The sequence below is a fragment of the Melanaphis sacchari genome, unplaced genomic scaffold, assembly GCF_002803265.2.
Source record: "Melanaphis sacchari strain LSU unplaced genomic scaffold, SCAv2.0 Contig80_pilon_pilon, whole genome shotgun sequence".
Classification (NCBI taxonomy): domain Eukaryota; kingdom Metazoa; phylum Arthropoda; class Insecta; order Hemiptera; family Aphididae; genus Melanaphis; species Melanaphis sacchari.
The window spans coordinates 1111881-1132368 of NW_020271570.1; the positions used below are offsets into that span (position 1 = coordinate 1111881).

Below are 20488 nucleotides of genomic sequence, written 5' to 3' on the forward strand. Positions count from 1 at the left end.
TTATAGGTAGGTACACTAGGCACACCACACGCGCTACACGTGACGTCTGTACTGAATATTCAGTTTAAATCCAGTGTACACGAGGGCGGCCCGCGACAGCAGCTGTTCGCCGTTTGCGTAACAGTGTTCTGTATTTATTATTTTGTTGTCGCCGCCGTCCGCGTGAGGACCGATCTCGTTCGCTCTCACAGTCCGCAGGTCTAGTCGCGCTCGTGCAGTTCGCCCGCGCCCGTCTGTCAACGTCCGTGCGTGCCCGTCGATACGGTAATAGAATATTATCGTGTAAACGTAAGTTTTTTTTTAATAATATATTACGTACTGCAGTATACACACACACACACATTTATCTCTGTATTATTTACATAAATAATAAAACAACGTGGTATATTGTGTGATATGACGAGTATTCGTTTTTACCATAGAACTATTATCGTACCACGTGCATTTTTTTTTTTAGAAAAAAAATTCAATATTTTTCTCTACCATAACTATACACAAATATTCAAATAATTAGTAATAAACCACTGGGTTTTACAGAGTTTTTATGCATACCCAAGTAATATTTCTTCGAGTGCGAGATCGAATTTTATTAAATCCACGTCCAAGAACTAATTACATAATATATTGTACCTTGGCATTGAGTAGGAATATCCAGCAAACGTATTGAGAATTTTTAATTTTTACATTTTATTAATGTTTATCTTGATTATCTTCTTGGTACTTAATATTTAAACGGTAAAACGTCAACCTGATAATTATTTTGTGTTTCAATTTAAAAACAATCATCATGATTTTTTATTATTTTTAAATTTAAATCATAAAATTAGTCATTTCGGAATGTAGTAGATTTTGAAAAATGTTAATTATAGGAGAGAATAATATATTTGATAAAAACCAACGATTCAATAGGTTTAACCGTATAGGTAATTTTAATATTATTTTTATTATTGGAGCGCCGATTTATATACATTAAAAACCAATCAAATATGCGCAATAAAATGCTCAAATATACATGAAAAATTAACTATTTACTATGAATATTTAATATAATAATAAATTTAAAACTATGACTCAAAATTATTAACTAGAATAGCTATATCTATATATTACTTAATTAAAATAATCTAGTTGTCACGAAGTTTAAAATATGATGGCCAATAGTCACAATATATTATAAAAAACATTAAAAACAATAAATATTTAAGAAAACTGATTTTTTTAATGAAAATTGGATATACTAATGAATTAAAATATTAATGTAGAGATTAAATGAATTATAATTAATCTAATATTTATATAATAAAATAATTTAAAAATATTAAATTTAACGGTTTTAAAAAAAACTTTTAAAAAAAATTCAAAATGTTTAAACTTTAATTATAAAATGACGACTTATTCTATGTATAAAAGAAAATAAGGCTTCATTTCATAAATCAATCCACTTTTGTGTAGTAGTGTTTCAATTTGAAATCAAAGAAGTGCGTATTTCTGTGTCAAAATAATACTATAGGTACCCACGGGCTATGATGCTATAATATATTTAAATATATTTTATGCACAGACAAAACTCTTTGATTTAATTTTTTAATTTTTATTATTTTCTAAATATATTTTAATCTGAATATATAATAAATATCTTATAAATTATACAAATTCTCGTGATAATTGTTTAATTAATGGTCTTTAAATTTCCATTATGGGATACTTTTTATTCAACAAATTCAAATTTATAAATTAAGACGTTAAATTTGGTCAAATTATAGGAAGTAATAATTAGTAGGAATATATTGTGTACAAAAAAAAGTGAAAGTATTGGTATAGTAATAGTATTACCTACTCAACGAGGAAACCGTTTTAAAATACTATCAGTTGTATGCCAGAAAGGAAAGTAAAAGTATTATCCATGTGTTTTATACGTAATGTATTATTCAGATGAAATTTGACTTACCTAATATATTGTAAGGAATACACAATATATATATTTAAAGTGATTAATAAAAAACTGCAGACAATATAAGATAAATATCCAACCAATTTTAATCAGTTTATCTAAAATTCTTTTTATAACAAACCAGAAGTGATGGATTGAAATAGTTCAGTGGGAATTTACGTTTTCAGATCTAATAGAGGATCTAATTTTCACATACACTTGTCTTATCTCTTCGTTAAAGCATCTGAATTAACTGTAGATGATACGGTTGCATAACCACCGGCACCTAAAAAATATGAAGATTTGTCACTTTACTACTGGCTTCCCAGGTCACTTGAAATTACTATGTGTAACTTATTTTTGGAATTATATGAAAAGAGCATGTATTCAAATTACTACTGCCGTAGAATTTGGAATAAATTAAAACGAGAATCGCCGAAGTATGTCAATAATTTATTGTTATTGAGTTAGAGAGTGATTAGGAATAACTGGAATATCAGTTGAATATCATAAAGTTACTACTTATTCGAATTTAACCACTTTAGATAATGTGAGAAATAAGTAAAATTAATAAAAGCTGCTTTTGGATTTAAAAGTTTGGTAATAAAGCTCTTTGAAACTCCGATATCAATTTTATTACACCTTTTATAATTCAAAATTATATTCCAACACATTTTGTTCAAACTTATTACATTTCTGTATACCCATTGTTTGTAATAAATACAAAATGTGAAAGTCGTTAAAACTTATAATACTTATTTAATATTATCACATGTTAATTTTCCATATAGACACTCATCTCACTTTCCTCACCTAGGCACAGTGAGTGGTGTATAATATATAATATATTTGAAAGTGCTGTTAAGTTTTTATTCGACAAACAATATTATGTGAACAAAGCCTAGCTGATGTCGCAATTTCTGAGATTGTTTAAACTTTTTTTTGTAATTTAAGATATCTATGTCTATAGATTCTCCTTAAACTTAATAACATTTCTGAAACAATTTAGATACATTTAACAGGTCACTTCTGTAAAATTTTACAAAACTATAAATATAGGTATGTTGGCATGTATAACGAAAATTTAAGGGATTTTTTATTATTAAAAAAACTCTGGTAGGAGAACTAATAAGTAAAATAAAAAATAATTACTTAACTTAAAACTTAAATATTTTATGCATACAGTACATAAAACAGTTGCCTATGCAGTTCTTGAGTACAGGCACTCAGCATTAATTATTCACACCACAACTCACGAAATAGGTATACAAAATATTGTATATTTAATATAGGTCCTATATAAAGACAATTATCGGTAATACTTCGATATATGTGTGTATACACAATATAATTGCATATTATTTTTTGAACATAAAATAGTAAATACACATATAATACTTCAAAAAAAAAAAAATGTAGATAACCATCGTTAATGCATAAATAATTAAACATCCTTAGACTAGATTATAAGTATAAAATACGATTTAACTTAACCCTTACAGTTATTGTTCCTATTCTTAAAAAGTTATATATATGTATAAATATTTACACATTAATATTTATTGTTTGAAAATCAAATTTAAATTTATCATTTATATGCATGACCTTTTTAAATTGAATTCAAAGATTGTGATGGATATTCATCGTGAATTATTTACAACATTTTTAGTAGTTTGTGCTCATACCTTATACGTCATACTCTTATACTACTTAAGTTTTGAATTTTGATCTTCAATTTTAGTGATTATTTTCGAATCACCTATATAGAATACAGATTATAAATAAAAATAAAAACTCACATTTATTTATTCAGACAGCGTGAGAGGTAATAAAATCCGGTTTAAAAATTTAAAAATATTTTAAATTGAACATAAAATTCTGACTCCCATTTGCAATTTTATTTAAAAATAGGTAATTACAATAAAGTGCTTTAATCTACCTAATTTAGATATCAATTTGTATATATCTATATTTGCATACAAACAACACTAATTAATAATTTCATCACTCAATTGGTCATCATCTTGAACATGTTTAGGTAATCAGATGATCTACTACGCATTTATTTTTATCTTATTTACTTAATTAACTCGAACAATTTATCGATGTATAGAGGCCATTTGTAGATTGAATACATAAAAACAGGTAGAATAAATTAAATTATATTATGATTTTTATAATCATTACCTATATATTATTACTTTTTTTCTTTAAATCTACAACTTATTGAAGATATTATTATTTTTAAGTAGGAATTATTTAAATTATATTTTTTGAAAATTAATTATTTTAAACATAATTAATTAGAGATATTTAAAAAAATAACTTCATACCATAACAATTTAATAATAATTTATTTGTACTTTGTAGCTTCTATGATATTATTAGGCTCTGTGAAATTTTTCAGTATGATTCTTTCTGTAATTATTATTTATTAGTTATTAAATAACATGGGGTTTATATCTGGTTAGATTTTTCTGTTTACCGATGAAAATGTATTTGATTTACGGTATACAATCTGCAGTGGTGTTTACATAGAAATAATATACTCCATATTTTTTATAAAATCGTGGGTATACAGCGTAAATCTCAGTAAATTTGAGAAAAAATAATTATTGTTTTTGTTGTGAACGATTTTTGTTTTTTATTGAAAACCGAATAAAACACATTTTTTGGGCACGAAAATTATTTCAGGCTGGTGAAAACTGTACATTATGATGGGCGTTCATCGTTTGTTATCGAACAGAATCGATAGTAACTAAGTAACATAATATATAATTATCGGAAAATACTGATAATAATTATATAAATGCATATCCAGTGTTATGGTAACGACATTGTTATACTGAATAAACAAAATCTAATTTTATTACAAAATTATTATTATTATTTTGAAAATTACATCATAATATGGTACATGGACATTTTTGTTTTAGCATTCTAATGTTTTTAATTGAAATTTTAAAAGTTATGCCAAATATATCCTCAATAAACTTGATAGGAAAATCACTGTACACAATTATGTTTTTGGTTTGGTCTTTTTTATTTTTTTTTCCAGAAAATTACATCAAAAGTATCAAGTAACTCAAATTTTGATTAAAAATGTTATCATATTCATGCTATTTTTTTTTATTTTTTTTTTAAGTAAACTACTCTTTAAATGTTAATAAAAACTATTTATAAAAACAATAAATAAAAATATGTTATAATTTACAATATGACTAAAATGTATTAAAAATTAATTTTGGTTAGGTTTTATTGTTTTTTCCAAAATAAAAAAAAAATTTAAACCGTTAATATTTTTATCAATTTATTGAAATATTATTATTATTAGTTATAGACTACGTTAGATAGGTACACTAAAAAAATGCGTACTTGAACTTGTTAAATATGATATTTTAAAAAAATTAATTTTTATTATCAATTATATTTTACAAATTTCCTTCCTATTATTATTTATTTATACCAGAAAAATAGGTTGACTTTAGCACATTTATTATGCTAAACATAATTATTAACTAAAATTTAAAATATTTTTAAAAAGTATTTTCAGTTTAATCATAAGCGATTGTCTTTAAAAGAACAACATGTTTAATAATACTAACAATATTTGGTATTTTTTTTTTTTTTTTGAATGTATATTAAGAACACATTTTGTGGATTATCCAAATTTTTGTTAATTGTTTAGCACGTGATTTATTTTTGTAAAAGTTGGTATATCCAATTCGATATTATATTAAACAGGTTACTATGATACCTATACTAGTATCTATAATTTGTTATATGTAATTATATTTTTTTAATATTATTATTGTTATATTTCTATATGTAGGTACTTGGAATATAAATATATAGTGTAGTAATCCTGTAATTGGCTTAACATTTAATCAAATTATTAATTATTATATTTTTAATACAATCTTAACAATCATCATTAAAATAAGTTATTATTTTTTTAGTTGCAACAAAATAACTAATTATTATTTATTTTTGTTTAAATATTATTTACAAATTTCCTGATCACTTTTGAAAATTATTTAAAATTTTTTGATTTTAACCGTCACAGTACTAAGTTAACTCAGATTAACCATATGATATAAATGATATAATTCATCATACGTCTTATCTCGTGATCCGCCTTACCATAATCGAGTTTTAATTTGTAGGTATATCGCACATCTTATTTCAGGAGTTAGTACTGTGGATTATAAAATTTTTAATTAGTACTAAATTAAAAATGTGTGCTCAATATAGTCATTTGTCGGTTATAATATGCCTGTATTCGTTTATAATAAATATCGTAACTAGGAGCTATTGCCTAACTCCTTTAACTCATAAATAAATTATAATTATATACGGGAACCGATAAAATATTAGCATGTTCACAGTGTACGTTTCGGTTTTCCTTATTGGTTTTACGTTTATGCAATTATATATGTAATATGTAAATGTCTGACTTTCGTAATATTCGTAAACCTTTTTCTGAATTCATGTAAAGCAGCTTGATCTCCATCGCAAAGAGAATTCTGCGATCGACTTAATAATGGTTTATCAGTCCAAATAACGCAACTTTTCACGATTGTACAAATTATGTCAAAGAGTTGATTTTATATTATACTTAGGTATATGTTACTATGCTAGAATATTTTAATCCCTCTAAATCTGTCGTAACTCGTAATGTAATACTGTATTATAATACTACCACATAACAACGATAACATATAATACTGAATAGTAATGTATCTAGTATGCATGTATGGCAGCGTACAGTAACTATACAGCAGATAGTGGACGAATGTATTTGAACTGTGAACCGCACATCCGACTTCGTAAAGCGCGAGTCGTATGACCGTTTATCCGTCGATCGCGTGTCTATTGAAAACCGGAAGTTTTCCGACGTTAACAATAGAAGAGTATACATACATATAAAAGCATTTTTTTGTTCACAAATAATATTATTATACTATACTTATACATACATATACAATAGTAATACGTACATATAAGTGCGTTGTCAGTTTGTCACGTGAATTGGATTGTATGAATGAAATGCGGATGAGTACGAGGGATTGGATGTATAATATTTGTAGGTATTGGATGGAAGTAAAAAATAATTTTAAAAAACGCTGTAGTTTCTATAAAACGATTGAATTTTTTTTTTAATGGTATTAATAGATCTTCGTTTGCGCATTGTTGAAATGTAAAATCGTATTTTCGATTCCCATTATAGCAATAGGTATTATACAAGGTATAACTAAAAATAGGAATATATTATATTTATATTACCCATTCACCTAAAATAACTATCATGTATTATATGAATTATGAATAATGATAATAAAATCTTGATGGCTAGAGTATAATATGTTTATGTATAATAAGAAATATTATATAGAATATTGATCGAGAAGTCGATAATCGATATTTAGGTATACACATTGTTGCGCCTCGTACACAGATATATATATATAATATGTACAATGTACATGCTATTTATCATAGGAAACACAATTGCTACACAATCATTAAGTGTTACTCTGCACTTGTAAACTGTAGTCGCCTGACAGTTGTTATAATATTGGACACCGTTTCATTGATTCCAGATTAATCAGATCTCGTACATAGCCGTTTAGATTACTACAACAATTTAGAGTGTCGAACGTTCATCACGTGAGTATGATATTTAATAAATAACAATTCATAGTACCCAATATATATTTATGTAGTATATAATAATATATGTATACACCTGTTAAACATATAAACTAAACAAATAACTGTAAGTAATTTTATATTTATTGTTAATTTTTTTATATTAATTTTAGGCACTAGAAGGTTTTTTTTTTAATACATTGAGTTATATTTGGCGTTAAAATTTAATTATCAATACACAATTAACTTTTTAAACATATAATCATTTTATAAACTGTTGTTTTTGCCAATTTGAAAAAAAAAATCCAAGACCATGAAGAGTATTTATTAAGGGCTAATTCCCTCAATTCCTCTTTTATATAATGCGATAATTCTTTAATGCTTATTGTTTTCTCTTTGCAGTTCCAATAAAATGGAAAAAATGAAGTGGTTCAGTATCTTAGTAGAACTATTGCTGCTGTTGATTCAAAGTGTTTACTACATTTGCGAGTCTATTTATTACCTGATTGTACCGTTACCGGAAAAATCGTTGGCTGACGACATCGTTTTGGTAATCAAATGTCCACATATTGTTAAAAAAAACAAAAACCAGCAAGAATCTTCTATATAAAATTTTAATAAATTGTCATAATATAATAATAATAATAATTTGAACGCAACAATAATGGTAACATTGAAATTAGTTTTCACCATTTTTATTGTTTTCGTTTCATGATTGGTAAAAAGTATTTATGTTTGGGGCTTATATTTTTATTATACGACATTAAATATGTTATAGAATAATGATAATGACTTTAATAACAATAATATTGACTACATAATGACAATAATTATACTAAATTATATATATATAATATATGCTTAAAACATTTATTTTAATACTTGAACTCTAGTACAAAATATATTTAATATTTCAAAACAAACAAATTTAATTGGTCATAATTACGTGTTTAAATGTTAAATGCAATAATGTGAAGTAAAAATTAAAAATATAATAATATTTTAAATAATAAATAACAAACTAACAAACTAACAAGATAAATCATAAATTTAAACTAATTAAAAAGCCTTAAAAAAATCCAAACAATAATTGTACTAAGAAACATTTAAAAAGTATAGGTGTCTATATTATAACTGCAAATACAATTTTACTAGATTTGTATTAAATAAATACTTAAATAATAAAAATAAAAATAGCAATATACTTACTTGTATATCATTTAAACATAAAGAATTTTTCATTAAAATATTGTTTAGGAAATTACATTATAAATACTATGTATTTTATGAATAGATCACAGGCACAGGACACGGAATAGGTAAATGTTTGGCGTTGCAGTTCGCTGATGTATCCGCCAAGGTGGTGTGTATCGACATTAATACGCAGTCGAATGCGGAAACCGTAAAGGAAATCAACTCCAAGTGGAAAGGAAAAGCTTTCGGTTACACGTAAGTGTACAATGAATAACATACTAAATTTTAAAAATTATATAGTTTACGTATTTCTGAAAATACATTTTACTGCAGTGGCGGGAAGTAAATGTTCAAGATTGCATTTTTGAGGGATATTATAGTTAAATATTGCTAAATTAATGATTAATAATTATTATCACAGTTTCAATTGGTTATGAAATTTCTTTTGTAGTATAGACCCCCCATATATTGACGCCATACTGTCTGTAGACTACTTCGACACAGTGTAGGGTACCTGCATGTTTTTTTTTGTGTTTTATTTAACATCATATCAGTTGTTTTATTTTGTATTGCATATATACAGTGATTTCTGATATATGATTAAATAAAATGCAATGCATGTTTAGAATAAATAATATAATTATAAGAACGAAACGAAAGAACAAAGAACAACGAGATTCAAAAAACGATGATTAATACAGTGTAATATAATATACAGTATATACACATGTTATACATATTAATAAACGTATATTATAATAATATGTATACTATGTCTCACTGAATATATTAATTAAGTGGTGCAATATATTTATTATCATAATGTGTCAGTATATTATGCGTATATTATATAAAAATATTTTAAGCCATAAGATTAAAACATTACATGAGTAAAATGTATGTGTGTTGTTACTCGATAATTATGTAATTAGTCAATGATTTATTATGGACTTCTTTTGATTCTATAATGAATTGTCTGACAACAGAGCTTCATAAATTAATGCTATTCGTGTTCTTATAATTTTTTTATAACTATTGACAATAGTTCCAAATTGGTTTATTATAATTATCATATAAAATAAACTATACTTCATCAATTTTAATAATATGAATAATAATTGTTATTAATTATCCTATACTTGTAGTTATACCTACATTAAATACTTTCGGCCCTTGTCAGTCGTCATAATATAATGTTGGCTTTATGATTTACTATACAGCAATTGTTAATTAATATAATAGTGTAACACTATATATACCTAATGCATAATATGGGTATGCTTGTGTATTATTTTAATACTACAAAATTTTTTTATGAATAAAAAATATAACTATTAGTTAAGTACTTTGTTTTGGAATGGCGCCTTTGTTCATTTGAAATCGATTTCTAAAAAGACTTAATAGTGTTTTTTGTATCCTCCTATAGCTTCATTCATGCAAATGTTAACTTATATCTTTTTAAACGAATTATTTTTATTTATTTAAAAATTTTGGATATAAAAAATTTAGTTGATGTTATTTTGTAACTTGATTTTCAGATGCGACGTTTCGTCTTTGGAAAAAGTTAGAGAGCTTGGTGAGAAGATAAAAAGCGAAGTTGGTACTGTTACCATTCTGGTTAATAACGCAGGAATTATGCCATGTAAGCCTCTCGAAGCTCACGACGAAACCACTATAAAGAAAATATTCGATATTAATGTGTTTGCTCATTTTTGGGTAAGTACACGTTGGATAAATCTATACATGCAACAAAAAAATAAAAATAATAAAAAATATGGACATTGTAATATGGTCCTGTATGGACAGGTCTGAATTGACATTAATTTCTTCGCTGACTAAAATAGAAATATTTATGGAATGATGTATTCTAATCCTTTTTTACGTTTAGTTATGTAGTCATTGTATATAATATTAAATAACTAACATATAATATTTTTTTAATACATACGACAAGAAATATAACATTTTATTATCATATAAGCTATCAATAATATTATATTTTTAAATTTGACCAAATATGTTAAATAATATACTGTGGGTTGGCAAACAATTTCTACTGGAGTCCGGAAAATTAAATAATAATAATTTTAATAATAAATGAGGTCCAGACAGCATATTTTTTTGTTTAATATTTATAATAAATTAATTACACATTCTATTTGAAATATTTTTACGATCTAATTTTCTGCATTCTGTGACCCGGTTCGGGACCGCGGTTCGCAAGTTGCTAACCGTTGCAATATACAATCTATTTAAATAATAAATTGGCATAAATATCAAATATATAAACAAAATCAATACAATTACTTATAGTTTAATTTACTTGGAGAAGTAAGGTTTTAAAAAATCGATGACTATAAAAATAAAATAAAACATTACCAACTACGCAAACAAGTTTTTAATATTTTTATTACTTTACAGTAGATATACACAATTATAGGTATGTACTGATATTGATTGTTGAGGTTTTTAAAATATTACCATGCAAGCTATAATACAATATTATTCTTGATATTCTTATTCTCATTCTTTATAGATTTTTATTTTACGTATTTCATTATAATTTATAATAATGATATTATTATAGTTAGTTTTATAATAAATTATTTAATGTTTAATAACAGAAACATTGAAATTTGAGAGTTATATTTATTTTATGAATCCGATGATTCCGTTGAGAACTCTGACCATATCATCGGAAATCAATAATTATTATTATTAGTATGTATTATGTTTTTTTTTTTTTTTAATATTGGCTATTTCTATACATAATTTCCTATTCTATATTACACTTTATTTGTATTTTTATGAACTGTATGAACATAACAACATTAATTACTATTTACTATTAGGCAATTAACATAAATAGATAGCGTATGCCGTCATTGCGTAACTAATAAATAATAATAGATAGTATTATTTGCATTACAAATGTAATTCAGAATCTGCAGAGTCGAAAATATATTCCCTAAAACCACCTATTCAATAGCGTAAGTTTACCCTATGCATTTTAAATAAATTGCATACATATACAACAAATAAATAAGTTTCCTTTAAGGGCTAAAATGCTATTTATAAGTAGTGCTATCAGTGGAGTAATTAAAAATTCGTTCTTGAGTGAGACATAATGATTTAATTATCATATTATATATAGCAATTTTATAAATATAATATATTAATCTAAAATTATTTATTTAAAAAACCGTTTGCTAATAAAAAACAAAAATAGTAATAGATTTTTTTTTAATATTATTATTATCCTTCTCGGTTTTATTTGATAAAACATCGATAATGTATTTATAATAAATTCTAAAATTAATTATTGTACAAATTATAAAAAATTGAAGTGTACGACAGACGAGAGTGGGAATATAATCACATTTAAAAGTATCATTAAGTATTTAGGTATAATTATTAAACTATATGGTTAATTTGGCTAATTCGAATGTCTCTTTCATTCAATATTCGATAGGTTGATACTTATTATTAAACTATTTTTTTAGATCGTATTCGTAATTTCATCCTGTATTAATCGAAAATTATGTTTCTATATATAATTAGATTTCCTTACAACAAAATAAATAAAAGATTATTTAAATTGTTTATTAGTGATTAGCTGTTGTAATCGAACACGGACAATTAAAAAAACTGTGCAATATGTGTATACTCTGTTTTATTTGCTACAAAATGTACATGTTCGCTATATTATTTTTAAAGATTTATGTCTCCAATATTAGGCCTTTGTAGTAATTTTAAATTCAGGGTTAAAACATTAAAAAATAATTAAGAACTATATTATACATTAATCAAATTCAATTAGAGACGTTGATAATTTATGAAGTTTGAATTTTAATAAAATTACCAAAATTAGTTTATTATTTTTAGTTAAAATTTCGTAAAATTTTCAATTTAAATTGCTTAGGTTTGAATAAAAAATATGAGATTCCTCATAAATTATTTTTATTTAATAATTCAAATATATTAACAATACACATATGTGCTATTTCCTTTATATTTAAATAAGTACTCTGACGAATTTTAATATTTTTTTGGTGACTCAGAAAATATTAATCGTAGAGACATGAAACTTTTGGTAATTACGGCATTATACGTACGTTTATTGTTTTTTTTTTTCTATAAATACGCAGTTAAATAAACTAAAAAAAAAGAAATTAATATAAATTGTATACAAAATACTCATAAGCATAAAATCAGCTTTCCTAGAAAAAATGTCCTAGTTAAACTAGCTGATAAATGATAAATGGTAGAATAATGCATTTTTAAATAAGTAATACGTAGCAAACCTGAAGAGGTTAAATTATTCTCCCCATAACACTATTTAGAGTATATTAAACAAAAGGCTCTGAAGGCCATGAGCTATTAAATTATAGCCTTGTATCCCACATAATAAAATTATGCAAATTTGTTCAATGTTTAAATTTGAATCGTCCTCAAACAGATACAATTAACAATGTATTATATATGTAGGTACAGTAAAACCTGTCTTATGCGAACCCTTGATAAGACGGATTCCTGTTCTGTGCGGAAATTTTTTTGGTCTCGGCAGATTTCTATAGTTTAACATAGGATTAAACCCTTGATAAAACAGAACCTGTTTTACGTGAAACGGAAAGCTATATTTTGGTACCGTAAATCATATATACCTTTAACAAACGGAAAAACACATCATAAAATGAACAAAAATATTTTTGATGCCCACATTTATTTTGCTACTAAACAATTATCAAGGTCAGCGATTAATACATATTGATAGATAACTAAATTTTATCTTGATTCTATAAATTAGCGCTTATTATTGTCACCGTGGTCGAAGTTTACCTGTCGTTTCGTATCGTCTTACCTACTTGTTCTCACTATGTCTAAAATCTGTTTAAGTTTAAATGAAAAAATAAAAGTAATCGAAGAAAGTGAAAAAGAAAATAGTGTTATTGTAATTATTTACAACAAATTAAAATTTATTGTAGCCCATATGATATTTATTAATTTTTAATATTTTTATTATTGACCGGAAAATGTTACAACTTTAATCGTGCCGTATATCGTAACTCTATAGTACGGAATTTTCCGTTTTATTCAGTAATAAGGAAACCTGCCAAAAACGGAAATTTTTATTGGTCCTGTGCAATTCCGCACAAGACAGGTTTTACTGTATTATGAATATTATATACAATGTACCTTTATGGCTATACATATACAACGTCTAAAAGAACTTTAAAAGCCTGTAGGATGTCACGTACCATGTTCCTATTTTAAAACAAACATTTTAGACAATCATATAAATAAAAATTTCGTCCCGGAAATGAATAAATAAATAATACCTTTTGAATGATCATTGTGTAATGTGTATATTATAAAACATTTGCGAATCGAAATGATGCGGAAAAGCACATTTAATATAATACGTATGTATTATACTTATTTTCGATATGTACAATGAATACAATGTTCTATACTCGTATGAATAATTTTTTCCGCGTAGCTATTAAAAAGAATTGATTATCCTTAAGTCATCTATAATAATGGCTGTAACTAAATGAGTAGGTACAAATGATATATTATTGTGGCGTATTTTTGTGAATAATAAAGCATTCAAAATTATTGTATCATAGTCATTTATTGACTTATTGGTACCCACATGTAAATTAAACCTTGAATTTAAGGGTCATAATATAATTACTCAAAATAAAAAATGAAAATTGTTCTCAAATATATTATGCAGGCCACCAATCACGGTTATAATATTCGATATGTATAAAATACAAAAAATTATTCGCATACCTAACAATAGTATTTGCAAAATTTATGACACATGCTTGTGTTCAACAATATGTAAATGTATGACTATTATCGTTGTAGATATTGTTGTATTTCATTTAAAAACAATTTTTTGTATATATATTTACATAATGGTACATTAAGTGTCGTTTGGAATAATTACTGCGTAAATGAAGAATATAGTTAAATATAATAGTAAGTACATTTACCTACTAAAAAACTTTCATTTTTTTTATGTATTTAAATTATATAGTATTTGACCGTCTTAAGTCCTTATCTACTTTACAATTTTATATTTATACGAAACTATAAATTATATTATACAAATATATATGTAAAAAAACCAAGTGTTAACGATCGATGTTAATCTTTGTCATATCGGATTCATAAGAATAAAATTACTTTCAAAATAGTATTCTCTGGTACGTTTATTTTATAGTTCAAATATTAATCTGTAATGAAAAATCTTATAACTTCAATGTAATTACCAATTTTTTTATGTTTATTAAAACTATTTACACGCATATTTACATCATCACTGGTATTTATATAGTCATATACATTTCCAAGCAATAGTCAATAGCTGCAATGGGTAATAATGCTATTACCTACGTACGTCATGTACATACATATTGTGTACTATTATATTTTTCCATACATATTTATGTTATATTATTATTGTAGTTCTATCTGTTCTAAAAAAGTAAAAATAAAAACATAAGCTAAAGGTTTTGCGAAATGCAACAATACTCATATCTATAATCTATTATAAACTAAAAGTTTGTAACTCATGTTTTTATCCGACCAATCTAAGTAGGTCTTTATAATTTAATTATTTCATAGCTATAACTGACGTAGTTATATGTAAACTGTATACATAACGTTGCGATTTTCTAAAGCAAACGTTATTGTTTTGTATATTTTCTAATGATGTTTAGAAGGATAAAAATTTAGCTATTTAGGTATTATCATTCTATATCAATAAAGTTCATCGCGTTCATCAGTTTCCTACATTATATTATCGAATATTTAAGTCTTTAGATATCTATATTAGCATACACGAATATTTTACCTATTTCTTAAGATAAACACTATGCTAATATTACTTAAATCAAAGAAAAAATGCACGTTTACAATGCTTTCATTGTGTGTTGCATTGTGTCTGAGACGCGTTAAAATTGACAGAATGACTTGTTATCATTCCTTTATAAAAATTGATTAAATTCGTTGATTTCAACTAGAAAACTATTTACGTTCTTTGCATAAAAGATGCAAACATATAATAATACTGAACTTAAACAGCATTTACAAATTATCTTTTTTTAACACAGCTAACACACTGTATATAGCCGTATAAGCAGGTATATTATATACATAAATATATTTATACATTTTACATTATTTATTTTTTAACCTATGTATTAACTTTGCATATTATGATAAATATATGTGTGATAGTTCACTAGAGGTCAATTAAACCGCGTTAAATAGGTACATTATATATAGAGTGTATCAAAAATAGTTAACAAATATAATTAACCTATTAGGTACATAATACCTTTTATTATTAGTAAAAATTTTTTTTTTCAATTGATCGGGATAAAAAATTAAAAGTTTGTACATTTTTAATTAATTATTACCATTTATCGGTTTTTTTTTATTCTAAAAATATTGTAAGACTGTTTTTATAATTAATAGAATATGAAATATTAATAAATAAATTACACAAAATAATAAAATTGTAAGGTTTTAACTTTCAGCCGATTAAGAACAACGTATTCTGTGAATTTCATGAACACAAAATTACATCATGTTAAAGTTGGTTCGGTGATAACAATTTGTTAGCTTGCGTATTCTAAATTATGATAATATATGATTTTATTATGTTTTCCGTATAACAGATTGAATCGATATCAATGAAATGGTATATTATGTAATTAATTGCTTATATTAAAATATTATTAATTATGAAATCCATGTATTCTACTAATTGACTTCGATATGGCTTAAAACTATAGTTAACACTTAGAAGTGTATTAGAACAATAATATAATATCAGTTTTAAAATTTCTCAAATTTTATACGGTACAAAATAATTCATGGCATACAATAATACTTGTATGATTTTTTAATGAACTAATTAAATAATATTTGCCACTTTTAAAAATATCTGAAAATAGTATAGTTAGATAATTTTAACTTATAAGCATTGGTCGGGAGGAATCAGGAGTACGATTATTATTACTACAGTCTATGCCTATACGAAAAAAGTTATTTGTACGATTAGTAATAATCGAGAAACAAATGTACAAGTCAACCAATGATAAAAATTAAAACAGTATCTTTTTTTTAAATATGTCTATTCGGTTTATTTATAGTATCAGAAAACAAGAGATTTTATTTTAAACTTTTCTAGTTTACTAATATTTTTAAATTAAACAATATTCGCAAAAAAAATAAATTTAAAGCTTTATGCTGAATTTAGTTTATATTTGGTGTTGTGTATAATTTATTTAACACCTCAGAGGCATAGTTAAATACAGTCAACTCGCGATGTAACGAAAATCTTGATATAACGAATAAAACTACCGGTCCCTTGAAAATATCGCGGTATAACGAACAAATGTAATGTATTTTGATCCCCTCGATGTAGCGAAGCGTTTTTGATCAAATTCTCGCGATATAACGAATTTTTATAAATTTGGAGCTTTCTATTACGAATTTTTAATTTTAATTAAGTTAAGACACATGTCTCTAGTGTATAACTCTATGAAAAATATATAAAAATAAGTATGTTGCTATTACCACATTATGAAGTTTTTTTGATGATTATCATGCGATAGTATATAGTATCGCAATTATTATATAAGAAATATCTGATTTTTTTTTTAAATAAATGCACACATGTATAGCGATTTATTATATGTACATATTAAAAGCAATATTATTTTTATAGCATATTTTTATTAGAAATATTATTACATACATTTATATTGAAACTAAACAATAAATACATACTTATATGACTCATATATTTTAATTTTATACATATGTATACGAATAATAAAATTTTGAATTTTTGTTTAAATCTCGTCATAACGAATTCAATTGGTATATTCTCTTGATATAACAAATTTCGATGTAACGAACTTTCGATATAACGAATTTTTTTCTCGGTCCCTTGAAATTCGTTATATTGCGAGTTCACTGTATAACTGCAGTTTAATAATACTAATAATACTGAGCATTCCGATTACTTATAAGTTTTAAATTATAATAGACGAGTGAAAGGGAAAGAGAAAGAATAATAACTTATAAAAATCGAAATTAAAAAAGTAGGAACAAAGGAACTATGAGCGTTGACTATTAATTATTAATTTATATAATCAACGCTGTAATAGTATATAATACGCCAATAGAATTTTACCTAAACTTAAATTTTAAATGCTCATCAAAAATTGATTTGCTTAACGGTTATTTTTTTAACCAAGAAAAAATAACAAGGGACCTCGTGTTACTTTTCTAAGCTTTTTGACGTATAAAAAAAATTTACCAACACAAATAGGATAACAAATATTAGGCAATTAGAGTAGAAAATTAAAAATGTCTTTTAATAACTCAAAAAGAACCAAAGCATTTCGAACATTTTATCACGTCAAGAAAATGTTAAATTAAATAATTAATATATTATAATATACGTATAAAACCAATTTGTTGATAATTTTTTTTTTTTATTACTTACTAAATGAGTCAATGTGCTGTATTATTGTTTTTTTTTTCTAAAACTGGCTAATAAATGTTGTTTTACTTGTAGATGCTCGATACATTTTTACCCGGAATGAAAGCGTTGAATAAAGGACATATAGTATTCTTGTCGTCAATGGCTGGTATAATTGGCTTGAAGAACCTAGTGCCTTATTGTGCGTCCAAGTTTGCAGTGAGAGGTTAGTATAGTTATAGTGGTGTTTAGCTATGCAACATTCGTTCATAATAAGTAATAACTATAACGGTTACCATCTAAACATTATTTTGATTTTAGGTCTTTCAGAAGCGATAATGGACGAGTGTAGAGAAGATGGATTCACAAATCTCTATTTCACCACAATTTTTCCGTATATGGTCGATACCGGTCTGTGCAAGAAACCTATTATTCGGTAAGTACACAATGTTTGTATACAACTGTAGTGTTCGATAACGTTTTTCTAACAAAACAATTTCAAATAGTTTTCCCAGTTTGTTACCACTCGTAACACCCGAATCGACGGCAAAAGAAATCATATCCGCCGTTAAAAAGAACCTACTTGAACATTCCATTCCAAGTCCATTGCTTGCCATCAATAATGTCTTTAGGTAAATTAAAATAATTGTTTAATGAAATTTCTAATGACAGCTGTACACTAAAATGCAATGCACATTGTGATTTGTTGTTCTTACTCGTTATAGGTGTTATCCAAACAAAATGGCACTGGCCTTTAAAGATTTTATGGGCGGTGGCGTTGATGCACACGATGATTGATGGAACTAATAACATGAGAAATAATTTTCTTACTGAAATATTGTGAAACAAATATAATATGTATTCATAATATACAGTTCGTAAATCGATCACAGGCATACGCCGCTAATCGATCAATCGGGTACCGTTATATACTTCAAAATGTGAAATTCTTTATAACTAAATTTGTAGTAATTATTTTTAATTTGAGTAATTTAATACACTAAGAAACCTGAATTTAAGAACAAAACCGATCTGCCTTAAGCCTGCAATTGCAGTCTGCTAATCAGCTTATTGTAATTTTGTCTACAGATAGTGTTATGTACTTAATGACGTATGTTAATTTATTTTAATTTTAGCTGTTCGTAATACAATAGCACGTACTTTAAGTTATATAATATTTGATATGATTCGTGAGTTCTATTTTTGTAATCACAAGCACAATTATTGTTGTTAAACATAATTTAATTTAATTAAAATGTAATTTATAAAATATTTAGTAGTAAACTAAGACTGTTATTGTATCGGATAATAATTGCCTAACGTAAATATATTTATATATAGGTGTATAATACATGTGTATTGTACCGTGTATTGCATGGAAATTTGGTATACCTACGAGTTAGGAAAAAATTAAATTAAATAAATGTATATTTTTTCATTTGTGTTATGATGTGTAATGAACGATATGTAGGTATATGTACATTGTGAGAAAAAAAAAATACGTAGAGCGTTGAAAAACTAATTTAAATTTTGAAACGATTTCATGATTATAAACAATAAAGTTACTAAAATGCACAGCTGTGTAACTTTTTATGAATATTCATGGACGATGGACGAACTGTTTTATCGGTGATAAATAAGGCCCAGATTTATATGCAATAAAAATCTATAAAATCTGCAGATTCATATCGTAAATATGCAAAATCACTTTTTTTTATAAATAAATTAACTATAGGTATACGATTATGAGTAAGAATATTTCATAATCTTAATATAAGCATAAACAATTGTAGGTACCTATATAAAGTTATTATCATAAAATCCGGAGTACATTACTTCTATGTGACCACTGACCAGCATAAGGTAATAAAAATCGATTTCAAGTTTTCGAATTGAAAACCTCTATGATTATTTTCGAGCACACTTTTGTATTTAAAAAACTTCAATTCACATCACAAGACACAATCAGTGATGTATATTTAAAACTAGATAAACCTTTAACTGACAGTTCCTTATCTTCGTTACGTTCCGTTAATTCGCCGTTGATGATGGGTACTATTGATTAAATTTTTTAACGAAACATTTGTACGTTTAGATCTAGCTAAATCTTTCCCTGACCCTCCTCCTACTTCGAACTCATTTTTTATATACTCTATGAGACTATCCCCAGGGGCGGACTGGCCAAGGAGGCAAAGGGG

At 25.3% G+C, this 20488-nt stretch overlaps 1 protein-coding gene across 1 annotated transcript; it reads left to right on the top strand.

Moving 5' to 3' along the window:
• The first annotated feature begins 75 nt into the window (after nt 1-75).
• Nucleotides 76-19737, top strand: LOC112602018 (short-chain dehydrogenase/reductase family 16C member 6-like). Its single transcript, XM_025349931.1, has 9 exons — nt 76-288; nt 7534-7600; nt 7985-8132; nt 8877-9031; nt 10315-10492; nt 18387-18516; nt 18612-18726; nt 18797-18922; nt 19016-19737. Exons 3-9 carry the CDS (start codon nt 7995-7997, stop codon nt 19086-19088), a joined length of 915 nt encoding a protein of 304 aa, XP_025205716.1. The 5' UTR covers nt 76-288; nt 7534-7600; nt 7985-7994; the 3' UTR covers nt 19089-19737.
• The last annotated feature ends 751 nt before the right edge of the window (nt 19738-20488 follow it).

Bases quoted from the DNA above. Each gene is read 5' to 3' on its own strand.
- LOC112602018 (XM_025349931.1), top strand. From the start codon at position 7,995: ATGGAAAAAATGAAGTGGTTCAGTATCTTAGTAGAACTATTGCTGCTG. The intron at 10,493-18,386 runs GTAAGTACACGT...TTTTACTTGTAG, and splicing joins ATGTGTTTGCTCATTTTTGG to ATGCTCGATACATTTTTACC. The intron at 18,727-18,796 runs GTAAGTACACAA...AATTTCAAATAG, and splicing joins TGCAAGAAACCTATTATTCG to TTTTCCCAGTTTGTTACCAC.